The sequence below is a fragment of the Kogia breviceps genome, chromosome 2 (assembly GCF_026419965.1).
Source record: "Kogia breviceps isolate mKogBre1 chromosome 2, mKogBre1 haplotype 1, whole genome shotgun sequence".
NCBI lineage: Eukaryota > Metazoa > Chordata > Mammalia > Artiodactyla > Physeteridae > Kogia > Kogia breviceps.
The window spans coordinates 123,108,619-123,123,647 of NC_081311.1; the positions used below are offsets into that span (position 1 = coordinate 123,108,619).

The window sequence follows — 15,029 nt, forward strand, 5'->3', positions numbered from 1 at the left end:
TCTGTCTCACATCCCTTACTTAGCTAGCCCTGTGCCTGACAGTGCCACCACTGTATAATCCTTAAGAAGTGACATGGAGAGGTAATCGACAGTTGCATAGTAGGTAGAAAGTTTCTTAGCAGGGTCTAGACACAGGAGGGATGAATGTACCTAGGTAAAAGCCATTATAAATTAACAGAGAACAAAGTTCTAAGGAAAATGCCATTCTCAGGGTAACTTTGTCTAGGGCAGATCATGATTAGGTAACACTTTTTGAGTTCGTAAAAATGTAAAATAGTCTGTATCTGTTAGCATCAATGTAGCCAAGAGATGTGAATCTGAAGAATTTTGTTGCCGAGACTTCAGAGCAAGTCTATGAACCAAAGTGATCCGAGTTTGTAAAAATGTAAAATAGTCTATATGATTAGGCAATGCTTTAGATTTTTAATATAGTAACGCATGGTTCTCTGGGCCACTCCCAGTCTCCATCGCAATCAAGTTTCCTATAGAACCTTAAATGTAAGGTTGTAAGAGCACGAGTGACACTACCTGTAACCCAGAAATTGCTGTGGGATATGGTGAGAGTGCTGTTGAGCCCAAATTCCTTCCAAGCAGTGGGGTCATGGGGGTGCTACTGGTCGTGTGAGTGGCACGCCAGTAGGCCTCAAGGTATTCTCCCAGGTGTTCACACGCGTCCTCCAGCTGGTTTTCATCCAGTATAACATCAAACATTTCCTGTAGATGACAAGGAAAATCCATTTTATTTCTACTTCAGGTTTTAGGCAATGAAACCTAAAATTTCACTGCATGTGGATAATATTGTTTCTAATGTCCAGTAGCAAATAGCAAACTTGAGGGGCTGTACTGGCAGTTGCTGAAGTGAAAGTCAAGTGAAGAACTGCACAGTTAACCATGCACAAATTTGGACATTCACACAAAAATGGGAAAGCTCATCAAATATTTGGATCTTCCATTATTTAGAAAAAAAGATGAGGTACATGTAAAAGTGTTCTAAGGAGAATAGAGTGAAAACACATACATATTCACATCTTTATCCATATGTTCCTATAGATCCTTACTGAATACATTCTTTTATATACTATATAAAAGTTTTGAACTATACTTCAGAATAAGAGAGCAGCAAGTTAATGGTACTGAAAGAGGAGTTTTAAAAATGTTTCAGTGACAAATGTATCACTGGAATAAACATTTCATCTCCCAAAGTAACTATGTTGGAGGAAATAACATTTACTTAGGTAATTTTTAGAATGTTGGTGAAAATGTTATCTGTTACCTGTCTCGTGGTAAAGCAATACGAAAGGTTCAGGATCAAGAGTAGAAAACCACAGTATAGTGACTTCTGCTACCAGAGGATCATTGTGTGAAATGGTTAAAAAAAAGGAACAAGAACGAATACTTGATTGCAGAGGTGGTAGGCAGGGAGTTGGGGGTAGTTCACCCAAGAAGTATCTGGGGTCCATGTTTCTGTCAGTAAGGACTTTGTCCAACACCTGTTCTATAATCAGGAAGTTGTTCTTCCACCCCAAAGGAGCAGAGTGGCCCCTCTGTCACTGCAGTGTGGTCAGGAACACAGAATATAACCGGGACACAGATTCCCTGGAGGGACAGTCAGATAACCGTGGCACCTCATAAAGAGAAAAGCCATTCCATGGGTAAGTGGAAGCACACCCTTGACTTTCAGCCGCTGAATCCACTCCTTCCCTCTTGCACCACTTCCGCCTGCTTTTACAAGCTCATTTTACCCAAAGAAGGAGCTCCCAGTAATGAATCAAATACAGGGTTACTGCCATCAACACTTGATGTGGCAGGTGGATTGTAGGTTTGTAACAGCTGGATGACTCTGAATTGGTGGTGGGTCAGCTGACTCACTCTCATCAGCACGAGGGCTCCCTGAAGCAGAAGTCACCATGGAAACAAGCTCTCTCCCAACATTTACTCTTTGCATGTTTTCATCACATTGATCTTTACTGATCTTTACTGACCCTAATTTGCAAGGCAGTTTCAAAGTCCTTGGAGCAGTGAGATACGTTTAGCAACTAGGAAAGGAATAAGGTGGCTTCAGTCTAAACCGACTGGTGTTTGAGAAGACTCAGCCAGTTGAAGTCATGTAGAAACCTTTCCCCCACAAGAACACTTATTAGTCGATTTCAGATGGGTTTTTGCATATTTTATTCATTCATAAAATGTTTACTCGGTACCTATTCTGTGCTAGGCACCGTGGGTATACTGTGGCAAAGAAAACAGAGTTCATCCCTATGTTCAAGAAGCATCCAGTCTCGGGGGAGAGACAAGTATTAAAATCCATAATACCCGACATCACACCAGGACTTTAATTCAGAACAACAGAGACTGAGCCAGTGAATGTTCAGAGCTGCAGCTTAAAGTTCTGGATTTAGAAGGAGGCCCAGAGAGATATGTGAAAGTTAAATTTATGAGGGAGAGAAAATTATAAGTCAAAGAATTCTATCTGTAGAGGTAAGAGAATAAAACAAAGAGGAGCAAAGACACAATGGAAGAGACGATAGAGCCCATGAGAGAATAGGAAAACAGCTAGTTCCTACAGCGTCAGTCAACATACATCCTTACAATAAATCCTCTTTCCACTAAAGCAAATCAAGGGAGTGTCTGTCTCCTGCAGTCAAAAGCTCCCTCCCCCCATTAATCTAAGCCATCAACAGTTACAAATATAGACTCTGAGAAATGTCCCTAATGCTCTGATACACACACTGCATCCTCTGATAGCATTGCAGCGCTAACTTGAGTGGTACAAGAAGAGCCCCATCCCAAAGGGCGTGCACAGACTTAGACAGATGACACAGGAAGAAGAAGGAGGAAACCGTGCAGCACTGGAACAAGGGACCACTCTGTCAGCCACTCCAGGCTAGAATCGTCCACAAATTCTATTTGATCTGGAGTCTGCTGTTTACATAGTGTTATTTATGTTAACTGTATAATTCAGTTAGGTAGATCTCATTCTTTAATGTGGGATCTCAACAATGTGTAATCTCAACAAGTCATTTCCTTGCTTTCATGAGGTCCCAAGTTAATGAACCTTCCAGCAACACTTGGACTGAGGGTTCTAACTATTACAGCCAGGTTTGCAAAGTCCAGAGAGGGCAAAACAAGGTAAGCAGCCCTCATTGCAGAGTGTAATTTGAAAGAGATTTCTATCTCCCTGGCTGTTCCACATGTTACATGGTCAGGGCTTCAGACACAATTAAACATACTTAATTACAAGTAGTTTTAATAAAGTACTTCTCTTTGCCAATGGATAGAATTTGTATATATCAGCACATGGCTGTTTGCTGAAGCCTCAATCATTTCTAGGAAACTAAGCTTTTGCACTGCTAAAAAGACAGCTATATGATAGAAGATGATCTGAAATTACTTTTAGGCTTTCAAAAGCACAGAGCAAAGCAAATTTCAGCCTCTGAATGAATACTGACATATGCGGCTTATTTCCAACTAAGAGGAATCTCACAGCCTGGATATCTGTGACAATTTTTCTTTTCAACTGTTTAGGAAATAACACAGCTGATTAGACCAGAGTGTTAGGAAATGAGGATAGGGAGAAAAAAAAATTTTTTTTTTAATTATACAAAGAGAAATTCAACGAAAAGCAGCCAAATGAATTATGCAAACCAGCTTCGCCAATTTTTCATAAATTTAAAAGTTTGGGCTTCCCTGGTGGTGCAGTGGTTAAGAATCTGACTGCCAATGCAGGGGACACGGGTTCGGGCCCTGGTCCGGGAAGATCCCACATGCCGCGGAGCAATTGAGCCCCTGCGCCACAGCTACTGAAGCCCATGCGCCACAACTACTGAAGCCTGTGCACCTAGAGCCGGTGCTCTGCAACAGAGAAGCCACCACAATGAGAAGCCCGAGTGCTCCAACGAAGAGTAGACCCTGCTCGCCACAACTAGAGAAAGCCCCGGTGCAGCAACAAAGACCCAACGCAGCCAAAAATAAATAAATAAAATAAGTTTATTTTTTTAAAAAATGTTCAAGCCCAGCTAGTTCCTTACTGTGTAATACGTGAAGCCTCCAGCATGGGATATGGATGCAGAGAGCTATCTAATCAGGAGAAGAGGGTGTGGGGCAGTGAACAATTACCCACTCAGTGATACCATGCTCTTGGGACTGCCGGAGATAAGGGTAACTCTGAGCTGTTTTCAAAGCACCGACAGACATAGCACGCGCCTCTGACATTTTGTGATGGGATATTTTCTTCAGCTGATGTGGGCAAAAATAATGTGGCTTCCAAAGTAAATAAGGAGTGAACAGAGGAGTCAAAACAAATCACCAGAAAACCAGGCAGAGTAGGTCCCTTTTCTGGACAACCTCTTTCAGAAAAATGAAAAACTAAAGCATTAGAAATAACAAGAGTGAAAAACATACCTCTAGCTTATCCAGTGGTCCAGAGAACAAAAATGACAGGGAAGAAAGGGAAAGATTGAAGCTGAATAAAATGGGAATAAAGAAAATCTGCAATAGCTTTTTAAAAATTTTTAAAAGTATTTAAAGATCTGTCTAGTTCTTCATTCACAGAGTATCACAAACGTTCCTAAGGAAGGCACCTGAATTAGAGCAAACAACCCTCCTGGTTTGCCGGGGACTGAGTGTTTCTGGGTACTTGGGACTATCAGTGCCAAAATCTGGAAAACTGGGGAGAAATGGAATGGTCAGTCACCCTAGTTTTTAGAAAAAATGGAGCACATTTCAGTTCCTACATTGACAACTGGAACAGGTTCCTTTATTTCTTTTACATTCTCTTGGTAGGGAAGATATATAGAGAGTGCTCATGTCTTTCTGTATGACTGTGAAATATATACTTTCTAGCAAAGAGGGAGAATCTCATTAAAACAAACACAATTTCTTATACGTTTTATCTAGGAGTTGTTATTAAACATTTTTTTTTTTTTTTTGCTGTACGCGGGCCTCTCACCGCCGCGGCCCCTCCCGCCGCGGAGCACACGCCCCGGACGCGCAGGCCCCGGATGCGCAGGCTCAGCGGCCATGGCTCACGGGCCCAGCCGCTCCGCGGCATGTGGGATCTTCCCGGACCGGGGCACGAACCCGCGTCCCCTGCATCGGCAGGCGGATTCTCAACCACTGCGCCACCAGGGAAGCCCTAAGGCCACAATGGTGAGAGGCCCGCGCACCACAAAAAAGAAAAAAAAAAAAAAGTCTATAAAACTTAGAAATTAATTTTGCAGTTTAATCTTAACTTTTTAAAAAAGTTGGTGCATTACGGAATATTAGCTAGCCAGGTGATTAAATATATACAAACTCTCCCATGGTATATGCATTACTTTACATTTATTTGTTGTGCAGAGATAAAACCTCACATGGAGCATCTTTCCTATTTCTAAGTGGAAAAAAGAAATAATAGGGGTGAGCATACTTTTACTTCTTTGTTATTGGAATATAGAGATCCTGAATCTGCCACCATTAAAAAAATAAAAAAGACTGGCAAATACTATTCAGTGAAATAATATGGCTGAATGACAAATATGCAATGTTAATTATAAAATAACCAACCAATGCTTCTTTCATATCAAAATTGTATTCTTTATATTATTAAAGCTTTTGAATTCCTGAGTACTCAACTCACTGGTCAACTAGTGATAGGAAACTCTAAGTTAAAGGGATTTTGAAAGATTTAGGAGATCTCATGGGGGTAAAGGAAAGCCTACCAATATCATGGGGCTCTAGCAGTTAGTTTCAGGCACAGTTTCCACTTTAATGAGCCAAAAGGGAAAGACAATCAGAATTCCTGCCACTGATGGGTGGGGAAAACATGAAGGCAAAGAATACAGTGACTTTGATCCCTTCTAGTTCCTCTTTTTTAATGATCCGTGACATTCATTCTGAACTCAGCCACATTTTCCTCATCACACCCATCCATCCTGTCCGTTCTTTTTTTCTTTTAAGATGGTCCTGCTTTTTATTTATTTATTTATTTGTCCACACTGTGTGGCTTGTGGGATCTTAGTTCCCTGACCAGGGATTAAATCTGGGGCCATGGCAGTGAAAGCTCTGAGTCCTAACCACTGGGCCGCCAGGGAACTCCCATCCTGTCCACTCTTATTCTTCAAAGATTATAACAGCATTTACCCATGCTACTGTCTGCAGAAAAGGCACCCAGTGTTTTTGTTAAGTCCATATTAATCCAATGCTTTAAATCATCGTATCGAAGTATCCCTAACTCGGTATATCTAAGTTGGGTGGCTGAAATTCCTGCAAGAGTAGTCGCCTTAGGACTGAGAGAAACTAGATCCCATGTGGCCTTGTTTCATGAAGGAAACATCTGAAATCAATTATTCTCTTTTTTCAAAAGTAATGTTGTGAATTAAACTATGACCATCCAGAGGCTCTGTAATAATGAATGCACCAATGGGGATGGTGCTTCAGGTAGGTGAATTCACACAATTCTAAATAATGTAAATAAAATTACTGGAAAAGGGTGGTGGAAAATTACTACCATGATCGTAATACTACTGTGATAGGATACTGAGCACCGTCACTCACTTCAGAGTTCTGTGTTTAATAAATCTGAGTCTATTCAGCAATGGAAAATGAAGAGTGATAGAAGAGAATGACCATGGTTACTGTAATGTTAGAGGTTTGCAAGACTGTGGAGGAGACACACTCCCCTCTAGCAGAGACAGCGATCAATGTCGTTTTACACGCACAGAAAAATTACAGAGCTCAGAGACCTAGGGTCAGCTTTTGGTAACACAAGCCAGCTTGTAGCTAATATATTCAATTGCCTGCCTATCTGCTTTTCTCACCATGCATTACGTAGCTCTTGTGACCATAGTGCTGGGGCAATTTGAACTTTGCTCTTCTTACAATGTACTATTTTCAACTTCTCTGAAAAGGAAAAGGGCACCAATGCCCGGTAGAAGCAAAATGAAATCCAACACTATAGTGTACAGAAGGCTATTCCAAATGCAAATTCAGGCTGGTCATATAAAAATACATATATGAAAAGGGCTTATGGGTTCCAGTCCCACAGACTCCTTTTCTGTCTGCATCACAACTTTTCTTCTGTGAATCCAGAGCAGGCAATGAAGGAAAGTTCCTCCCTTTTCCAGAGTAGAACTATTCAGTAGCCCATGTTCCCAGCTCATCTTTCTGTCCATGGCAGATTAAAAACGGCCACAAGTTCCCTGACACTCCCCGCATAGAGACGGAGGGTTTATGTCCCCTCTCCTTGAATCTGAGCAGCCTTCCAACCATTCCTGCTAAGGGACCAGGTCAGCCACCAGCTGAGTACCACCAAGTGTTGTCATTTGAAGTCACTAGGTTTTGGGGTAGTTCGTTGCACAGAAATAGGTAACCAGAACCTTGTCCTAGAACAAGGATGGTGACTTTGGTGGGCTGGCTACATTGGGCCTGCCTCCTGCTTCTATAAACAAAATTTGACTGGAACACTTGTATTTGTTTACACACTGTGTGTGGCTGCTTTCCTGCAACCAAGGCAGAGTTGTGTAGTTTTGTGAAGAAGACCACATGGCCCACAAAACCTACAATATTTACTATATGGCTCTTTACTGAAAAAGTTTGCTGACCCCACTCTTAGAAGAAGCCTCACCCGTGAAACCCATGATTCTCTCTACAGGAGAATACATAATAGCCCTTCTGTTTCCATTCACTCTCTAAAGGCTTGCTAGATGAGGAGACAGAGATCTTACACTGGCTTTGCCCAAGGTGCATGACCTTTGGAAAGCCAGTTCACCTCTCTTGGTTTCAGTCCCTTCATTTGTAACATGATCAGTCTTTCCTTAGAACTGTGCCATTAAACACTAAAATGGTTCTATAGTCAAAATTCAGGGGAAGCACTGTACATCACCTATCCTAATGGAGATATAAAATGCTCATTAGCACATTAAGGCTCTTGTTGTAAGGAAACCAGTCTACGTTTGTTTACTTAGGTGTTTTCTCAAACATTTTTGGTACCAAAGTGCTTTCCACCTGTTGACATTGCATATGGAACCTGTAGTGGGAAGAACACACTCCAGGAAATACTACACAGGGTACTTTTCAAGTTCCCTTTTTGCTTCAATAGCCCCTGAATTCATTTTTCTGGCTATAGAGAGTCAACTTTTTTCAGTACTCTTTTAGACTTCCCTTTCTAAAGACTGCCGCCTTTAATTTCTTAGCAATGTGAGATTCCACCAGTGTAATTTGCTGACTTTTCAGATTGGAGACGCAGTGGCCAATTTAGAAAGTTGCAAATTCTCCTAGAGGAACTAAAATGACACAGTGATTACCCATCTTCGGATGAAAATGATAATTATGGTCTTGAAGTAGGGTAGGGACAAATGCAGATACATTTTGAGACTACTACTGGTTTTTATAATCCAAAGATTTTTTTCGTGAATGCCAAAATAGAGTGTACAATTCCTTCTTAGCATTACAAATGCTATTCCAACAATATTAAATGAACATGTTTAATAATGTAAAGAGTGTTTAGAAAATATTAAATACAAGGTAACCTTGCTTATCCAGACTGCTTGTTTAGAATTCCAGGTTATCAAACCAATTATATAAAACAAGGAAGTGTCTACTCTGCTGAAATAATGACAGGGTAAAGCTGCCTTCGCAGTGCATGAGGCTGTTAGAGATTCCTGACACGAGGACACATCCTAAGGCAGCTCACAGTATTATGTGCATTTACGTGCACGTATCTTTTCTTGGTTCCAGTTATTTCAGATGTAACATGTACTATATACATACTCAACTATCAACTGTCTCAGCAGCTAAAATACATCCATTTTAATAAGACACAAGTTATTTTCTCTAGTAATTATTAGGAATAAATGTTAATAAACTCATTCTCATAAAAAAGATCAAATTAAAAAGGAACAAGTTCAATTCACTTGAAATGCATCTCAAGGAATCACTTACTGAGACTTCTTATAACATTATTAACCAAAACTTGTGTAGATATTCATCTAAACCAGTGGTTCTCAACCAGGAGTGACGTTTTTCCCTAAGGGGCATTTGACAATGTCTAAAGATATTTTCAATTGCCACAACTTGGGGTTTGTTACTGGCCAGAGATGCTGCTAAAATCCTACAATGTACAGGACAGGTCCCTATAATAAAAAAATATCCAACCTACAATGTCAATTGTGGAGAAACCCTGATCTAAATTTCTCTTTTAATCTAAAAAAGATTTATAAAGTAGTAACTGCAACGATATTTATGACCTAACAAATTGTTTGCCAAGAGTTGACTCAACCAATGGAACCTTTTTAGACTATCTGCTCCTTGAAGGCAGGAACGTGCCTTTGTCTCTAGCACCTAGCAAGGTAACAGGCCTAAAGCTTAAATAATGTTTGCTGAGTGTATTTTAGTTCTCTCCAAGAGGGTTGATCGTAGGTGAGCTACACAGAATTGAAATGACTAAATATTTGAGTTTGTCTGGTTTACCCATATGGAGACATGGATACCACGTCTTCAGACTTGCCCACATGTCATTTTGTGAAACATCTTAATCATGTTTCGAAACAATAAGCATATTACTTGACTTGATATATCTTCTCCTTATGTTTATACTCTCCTTTTCCCTGGGCTCTACAACCCTCATGATTTCAATAACATGTCTGTGCTGATCACATCCAAAATCTAGATAGAATAAGAGTGTCAGAGTTGGGAAGGGATGTTGGCTACCATAGCCTTCAGCCTTCACCAGAGGAGAGTCCTTCTACGACATCTGACATCAGGTCCTAGAGCCCACTCCACCCCCATCCCTGCCACCAACTGAATGCAATTAGAGACAAGCTCTCTACTTAGAAAGCCATCCCATTCTTATCATTTGCATTTGAGCAGATGTGTGAAATGCCTTCCTCTGGTTGGGTGAGTCTGATCGCTGTGTCAAATGAAATTACACAGGCCTAACTGCCCTCAAGTCCCCACAGATCTTAACGCCATGTCTGGGACCTCACAGAACCAGCGCTGCCCTCACACTGTGGATCTCTACGTAAGTGAACTCAGACACGGCCAACGAGATCTGAGCTATGAATCCGTGTTTTTCCTTTTGTACCTTCCCTCTTCATTTTCCGCCATTTAAGCAGGTGGCAGGGTCTGTGCTTCCTTGTCTGGTGGGGGAGGGAGGTGTCTGTGGCAGGAAATTGCCAGCTCTCCATTTCCCCTTCTGGATTTTGTGTCCCCAAAGCCTAAATTGGTTGGAAACATTTTGTGCTAACTGCCTCTGGAAACAAAAGAAGGTGAGGATGTTTTTAGATACAACAAAAGCAGAGAGTTCCTTTAATAGTAACAAGAGGGGGGGGGGGAGGAAGAAACCTCCACTCCCTCAGACAGAGAAGAGAAGGGAGCTCTCTTGCCAATGTCCCAGAGAGGAGGGGCTATGTGTCTCCCAGACTTGCCAAAGACCCCCTGTTCCCGATAAGGTCTGATGCAGCACAGCCTCCATCCTTAAGTACCATGCGGATTTGGTCAATGAATAGGTTGCCTGCATTGGAACTCTGCCCCTGACTCCCTCAACTTCCGGCCAGGCCCACCCTTTGTCTTTGTTCTGCCCTGGACTAGGGTGAAGGCAGCTGCAAGCGTGGCTAAACATCCTGCCTGCCCAGTGGGCTAAGGGGTCAAAGTAGAAAATGAGCTATTTCTTGCACACAGAAGGTGGGGGCCAGAGATCCATCTACACTACACAGCTATGTGTACTAGTGGAGCAGTATGGTGGACAGAGCTTTGCTGGAGTCAGACAAAGGGGTTGAATCTTGGGGCCCACTTATTTTTTTAAATTTTTGTATCGGAGGACAGTTGATTAACAATTAATTGTGACCTGCAACAAATTTCTTAGTGGGGACTTAGCTTTCTCCTGTACGAAGTAAGGATAGTATTATCTACTGTGGCGGTCATAGAGGTGCATGCCGAGACTTCCCCTGGAGTGAGAACCTTCTGTGCTGAGTGCAGTCAGCAGACAGCCTTGGGCTGCTGCGCCTTCAGGATCCACCAGGGCATTCAAGCAAGGACCTGCTCTCCCCAGGCTGCTCCCAGCCACCGCCTAAGCACAGCACGTGGACTAGAGCCTGAATGTTTCTGCCCAACTTTAGGCTCCTCTAGTGCTCTAGGGAGTCCCCAGCTCCAAGGGGGAGATTTTCTCAAGGCTACATCACAGTCTGAGGCTCCTCCTACCCACTTTTTCCTTCCCCTTTTCCTTTCACAGAGTCAGAACTACATCAGGTCTGAAGGCTGTCCCTGCCAGTTCTGTCCCTGTTCCCTTTTTCCTCTCATAGGCATTTTCCCTAATAAATCTGTACTTCAAATTCCACTTAAGTGTCTGCTTCCCAGAAGACCCAAACTTGTATAACTACCCCTAGAAAACTGTTCTAAAAATTGAAAACAATAGCATAGTTCCTGTCTTTTGGTAGCTGCTAAAAAAAGGTTAGCTTCCTTCAACTGGGACGCATTAGAGTCAGGGACTGGGTAATACATTCTCCTATATTCGCTCAGTGCTTTAATCAAACATTCCATTGTGTAAGTGGACTTCAATAGTCAGCAATGTGTCTGTCTAACCACAGTTAGACTTAACATAGGAGTCCAGACTCCAGGCTATCCAAATTATCTGCAGGCAGATAACTAGGTGTGTGTGTGTGTGTGTGTGTGTGTGTGTGTGTGCACGCACGCGTGTGTGCGTGTGTGTGTGCATGAATAGGTGGGTTCGATTGGGGAGAAAATTGGCTTCAGAGCCAGATAGATCTAAATCGAATCCTAATTTGCTGTGTGACCTTAAGGAAATCCCTTAACCTCTCTGTCTTCAGTCACCTCAACTATATAATGGGGATAATACTGCCCTACCTTACTAAGTAACTGTGAGGGTTAGAGATAGTAACTGTGAGGGTTAGAGATAATCTATATAAAGCACCTAGCACAGTGTCTGGCCCAATGTAAGCATCTAATAAGAGAAAACATTGCCTGTACATCCTTATTCTTACCGTGTACTCTTATTGCCTGTACATCCTTTCATTCATTTGATATTTATTGTGGGCCTAGTATGATAGGAACTTGAGACACTACAGTGAACCAGACAGGCACAGATCCTTGCAGAGCCTGACAGGTAGGCATGGCACAGCGCAAAGTACATCCAGTAATTATAACAGAAACACTTAGATGGTGCTTATTATGTGCTAGGTACTGTTCTAAGAGCTCTACTACACATTCACTCATTGAGATTTTGCACCAAACTAATGAGGTAAGTATTTGCTCAAGATTACATAACTAGGGATGTAATCCCTAGCGTAGATTAGTATGGATTTGAACCCAGACAGTCTGGATCCAGAGTCTGTACTTTTAACAGCTACACTGTATTGCTTCTCTAAACATTTGAATTGAATTTTATGATTCCACAGAGCATGAATGATCCTTACATAAGCATATAACAAAATCTAGTGAATTAAATCAGTAGGAAAAACAGTTATTTCCTTCAGAGAAACACAGGCACAGAAATTGTAAGTCAGCCGAGCAGGTATAGACATTGGTGACCCACATGGTAGCAGTTACCACCCCCCCCACCTCCTCGCCATTTGCTCGGCTTTGAACTCAACAGCTGTTTTCTGGCAATGGCATTAGAAGAAAAGTTGCTATAATATGGTTTTTCATCTTACTTAACCCTGACCTTTTCATCTGCTATAACCACAGGGCTCTTCTAGTTCTAATAACTTCTCAATTTTCAATGTCATAATCTATTATGCCTCTAGGAACTTTCTGTCAGAAAAGTTAAAGGAGTCAAATCAGTATGTTTTATTTGTTGTTTTCTTTTAATAAAAGTGTCCACATGACTGCATTAAATAGTTTGCTGACTATTTGCAAGGCAATCAAGGTGGCAGTAAGGACATCAGACCCTGGACACCAAGTTCATTTCTTATTATGTGGCAGACACCACCCAGCTCTGGATGCCTGGGTAAGCCAACATGACAGCAGCGGTTTGTTCCAAGAAATCCTTTAGATATATGACAACATACCATCATCATGACCGTTCTAGAATAAAAATGACAATGCTAATATGATAAAAACAAAACCCACCAACCTCTCCTAACTAGTCAAGAATGATTAAGACAAAAAAAATGATTGTACTTACAGGGGGACATTGTGCAAGTTTATCAGCTGCCACCAGTTGAACATTTAAGTGTTTACTTTGGGACTTTCCTCTAGATTTAATCAACCGCTGTAAAACCTGATAGAAGAAGACATGAATTTGAGATACTGTCAATGAGTTGAAAGAAAACCAAATAAATCCAGACCTTTTTTCATAGTCTATTTAGCCTGATTATTAATAGAGAGGAAATACAATATGACAAGTCATATATATATATATATATATATATATAAACTCTGTAATGACATCAGCCACTTACACTGGCTTTCAGTTATAGTGGATTTGACATGTTCATCCTATTCTCGCTCCATGTGAGGTCTTGGTGGGATCTGGAGTTCCCACCCTAGATTTTACCCAGAGATTTCAAAGAGAGCCCTGCAAAAGTGGAGGCGCTGATGTGTACCAGGTCATTTATGTCCAAATTTAGTTCAGTAATATTTTGGTTCACTATCTCAATGTCAGATAAATATCAGAGTTACATATATTTGACCCTTTGTGTCACTGATAATTAAGGCATTCCAGTCTAATCTTACATTAACAGGACAATTTCATGATGGAAATATAGGCAGACCATTTGTACTGGTGTATTGCTACATATAAACCAGGGATATACCTATGTCTTTTGGGCACTGCTATAACTGCATTTTTCCATATACTCATCTTTCCCTTAGTATTTTTTTTAGCTGAAATAAGACCCTTCCCCTCAACTACTACTAATATATGAGGCTCAATGATATCTCAGCACATATATCCACAGGAGTCCCCGTTCCTGCACTTACGGACCCCACGGTGACTGAGGCGAGAGGGGTTGAAATCTATTCCACTGCAGTGAAGGGTGCTTGAATCCCCTTCAGTTCTGGGTCAAAGAGACTCCAAGTGCTCAAGGCATTTTCAATCCATTTTAATGATTCCCCAAAGGTCCTGGTTTGGTCAGGATTTCCAAGCTCATCCTGCACAGAACCAGTGCCTGTAGAGATGGAAGACTAAGAAGCTCAGAAGCATTGGGAAGGGCACATTCTCCACCTGTGAGAGGAGACCCCTGTTCTGGTTGGAAGTTAAACTGGCATTTAAGCAAGAAAACGCACTCCTAGGGCCACTGAAAAGAAACTGATTGTTAAGGTAGTATCTCCCAAGGGTATCCATTTCATATTAACTTTTTAGAACATCATCACTTTTTAAAATTTAATTAATTATTTATTGGCCACGCCACGTGGCATGATGGATTTTAGTTCCCCGACCAGTGATTGAACCCATGACCCCTGCAGTGGAAGCATGGAGTCCTAACCACTGGACCACCAGGGAATTCCCCATCATCACTTTTTTTTTTTCAAATTTCGATATTTATTTATTTATTTTTTTTTGGTGGTACGTGGGCCTCTCACTGTTGTGGAGCACCGGTTCCGGACACACAGGCTCAGCGCCATGGCTCACGGGCCCAGCCACTCCGCATGTGGGATCTTCCCGGACCGGGGCACAAACCTATGTCCCCTGCATTGGCAGGCGGATTCTCAACCACTGCGCCACCAGGGAAGCCCTCGATATTTATTTTTAAAAGCAATCTCATTGTACTCTTAGTTTTTTTAAAATGTGTAATCTATTTTTAAAATTTTATTTATTTATTTTTAATTTTTATTGGAGTATAGTTGATTTACAATGTTCTGTTAGTTTCAGGTGTACAGCAAAGTGAATCGGTTATACATATATATATATCCACTCTTTTTTGGAATCTTTTCCCGTATAGGCCATTACAGAGTATTGAGTAGAGTTCCCTATGCTATACAGTAGGTCCTTACTAGTTATCTATTTTATATATAGTAGTGTGTATCTGTCAATCCCAATCTTCCAATTTATCCCTCCCACCACTACCGCCCTGGACCATCATCACTTTTTAAAATTA

General features: G+C 41.4%; 1 protein-coding gene across 5 annotated transcripts in view; it reads right to left on the reverse strand.

The window, feature by feature from the left end:
* CACNB4 (calcium voltage-gated channel auxiliary subunit beta 4) overlaps positions 1–15,029 on the reverse strand; it is a 266,875-nt gene that overhangs the window by 2,901 nt on the left and 248,945 nt on the right. For all 5 annotated transcript variants that reach the window (XM_059052303.2, XM_067026037.1, XM_059052305.2 and 2 more), the window contains 2 exons: positions 13,115–13,210; positions 529–714 (listed from right to left, as the gene is read on the reverse strand). In XM_059052303.2, coding sequence (XP_058908286.1) covers positions 529–714; positions 13,115–13,210 — 282 coding nt within the window. The remainder of the gene's footprint in view (positions 1–528; positions 715–13,114; positions 13,211–15,029) is intronic.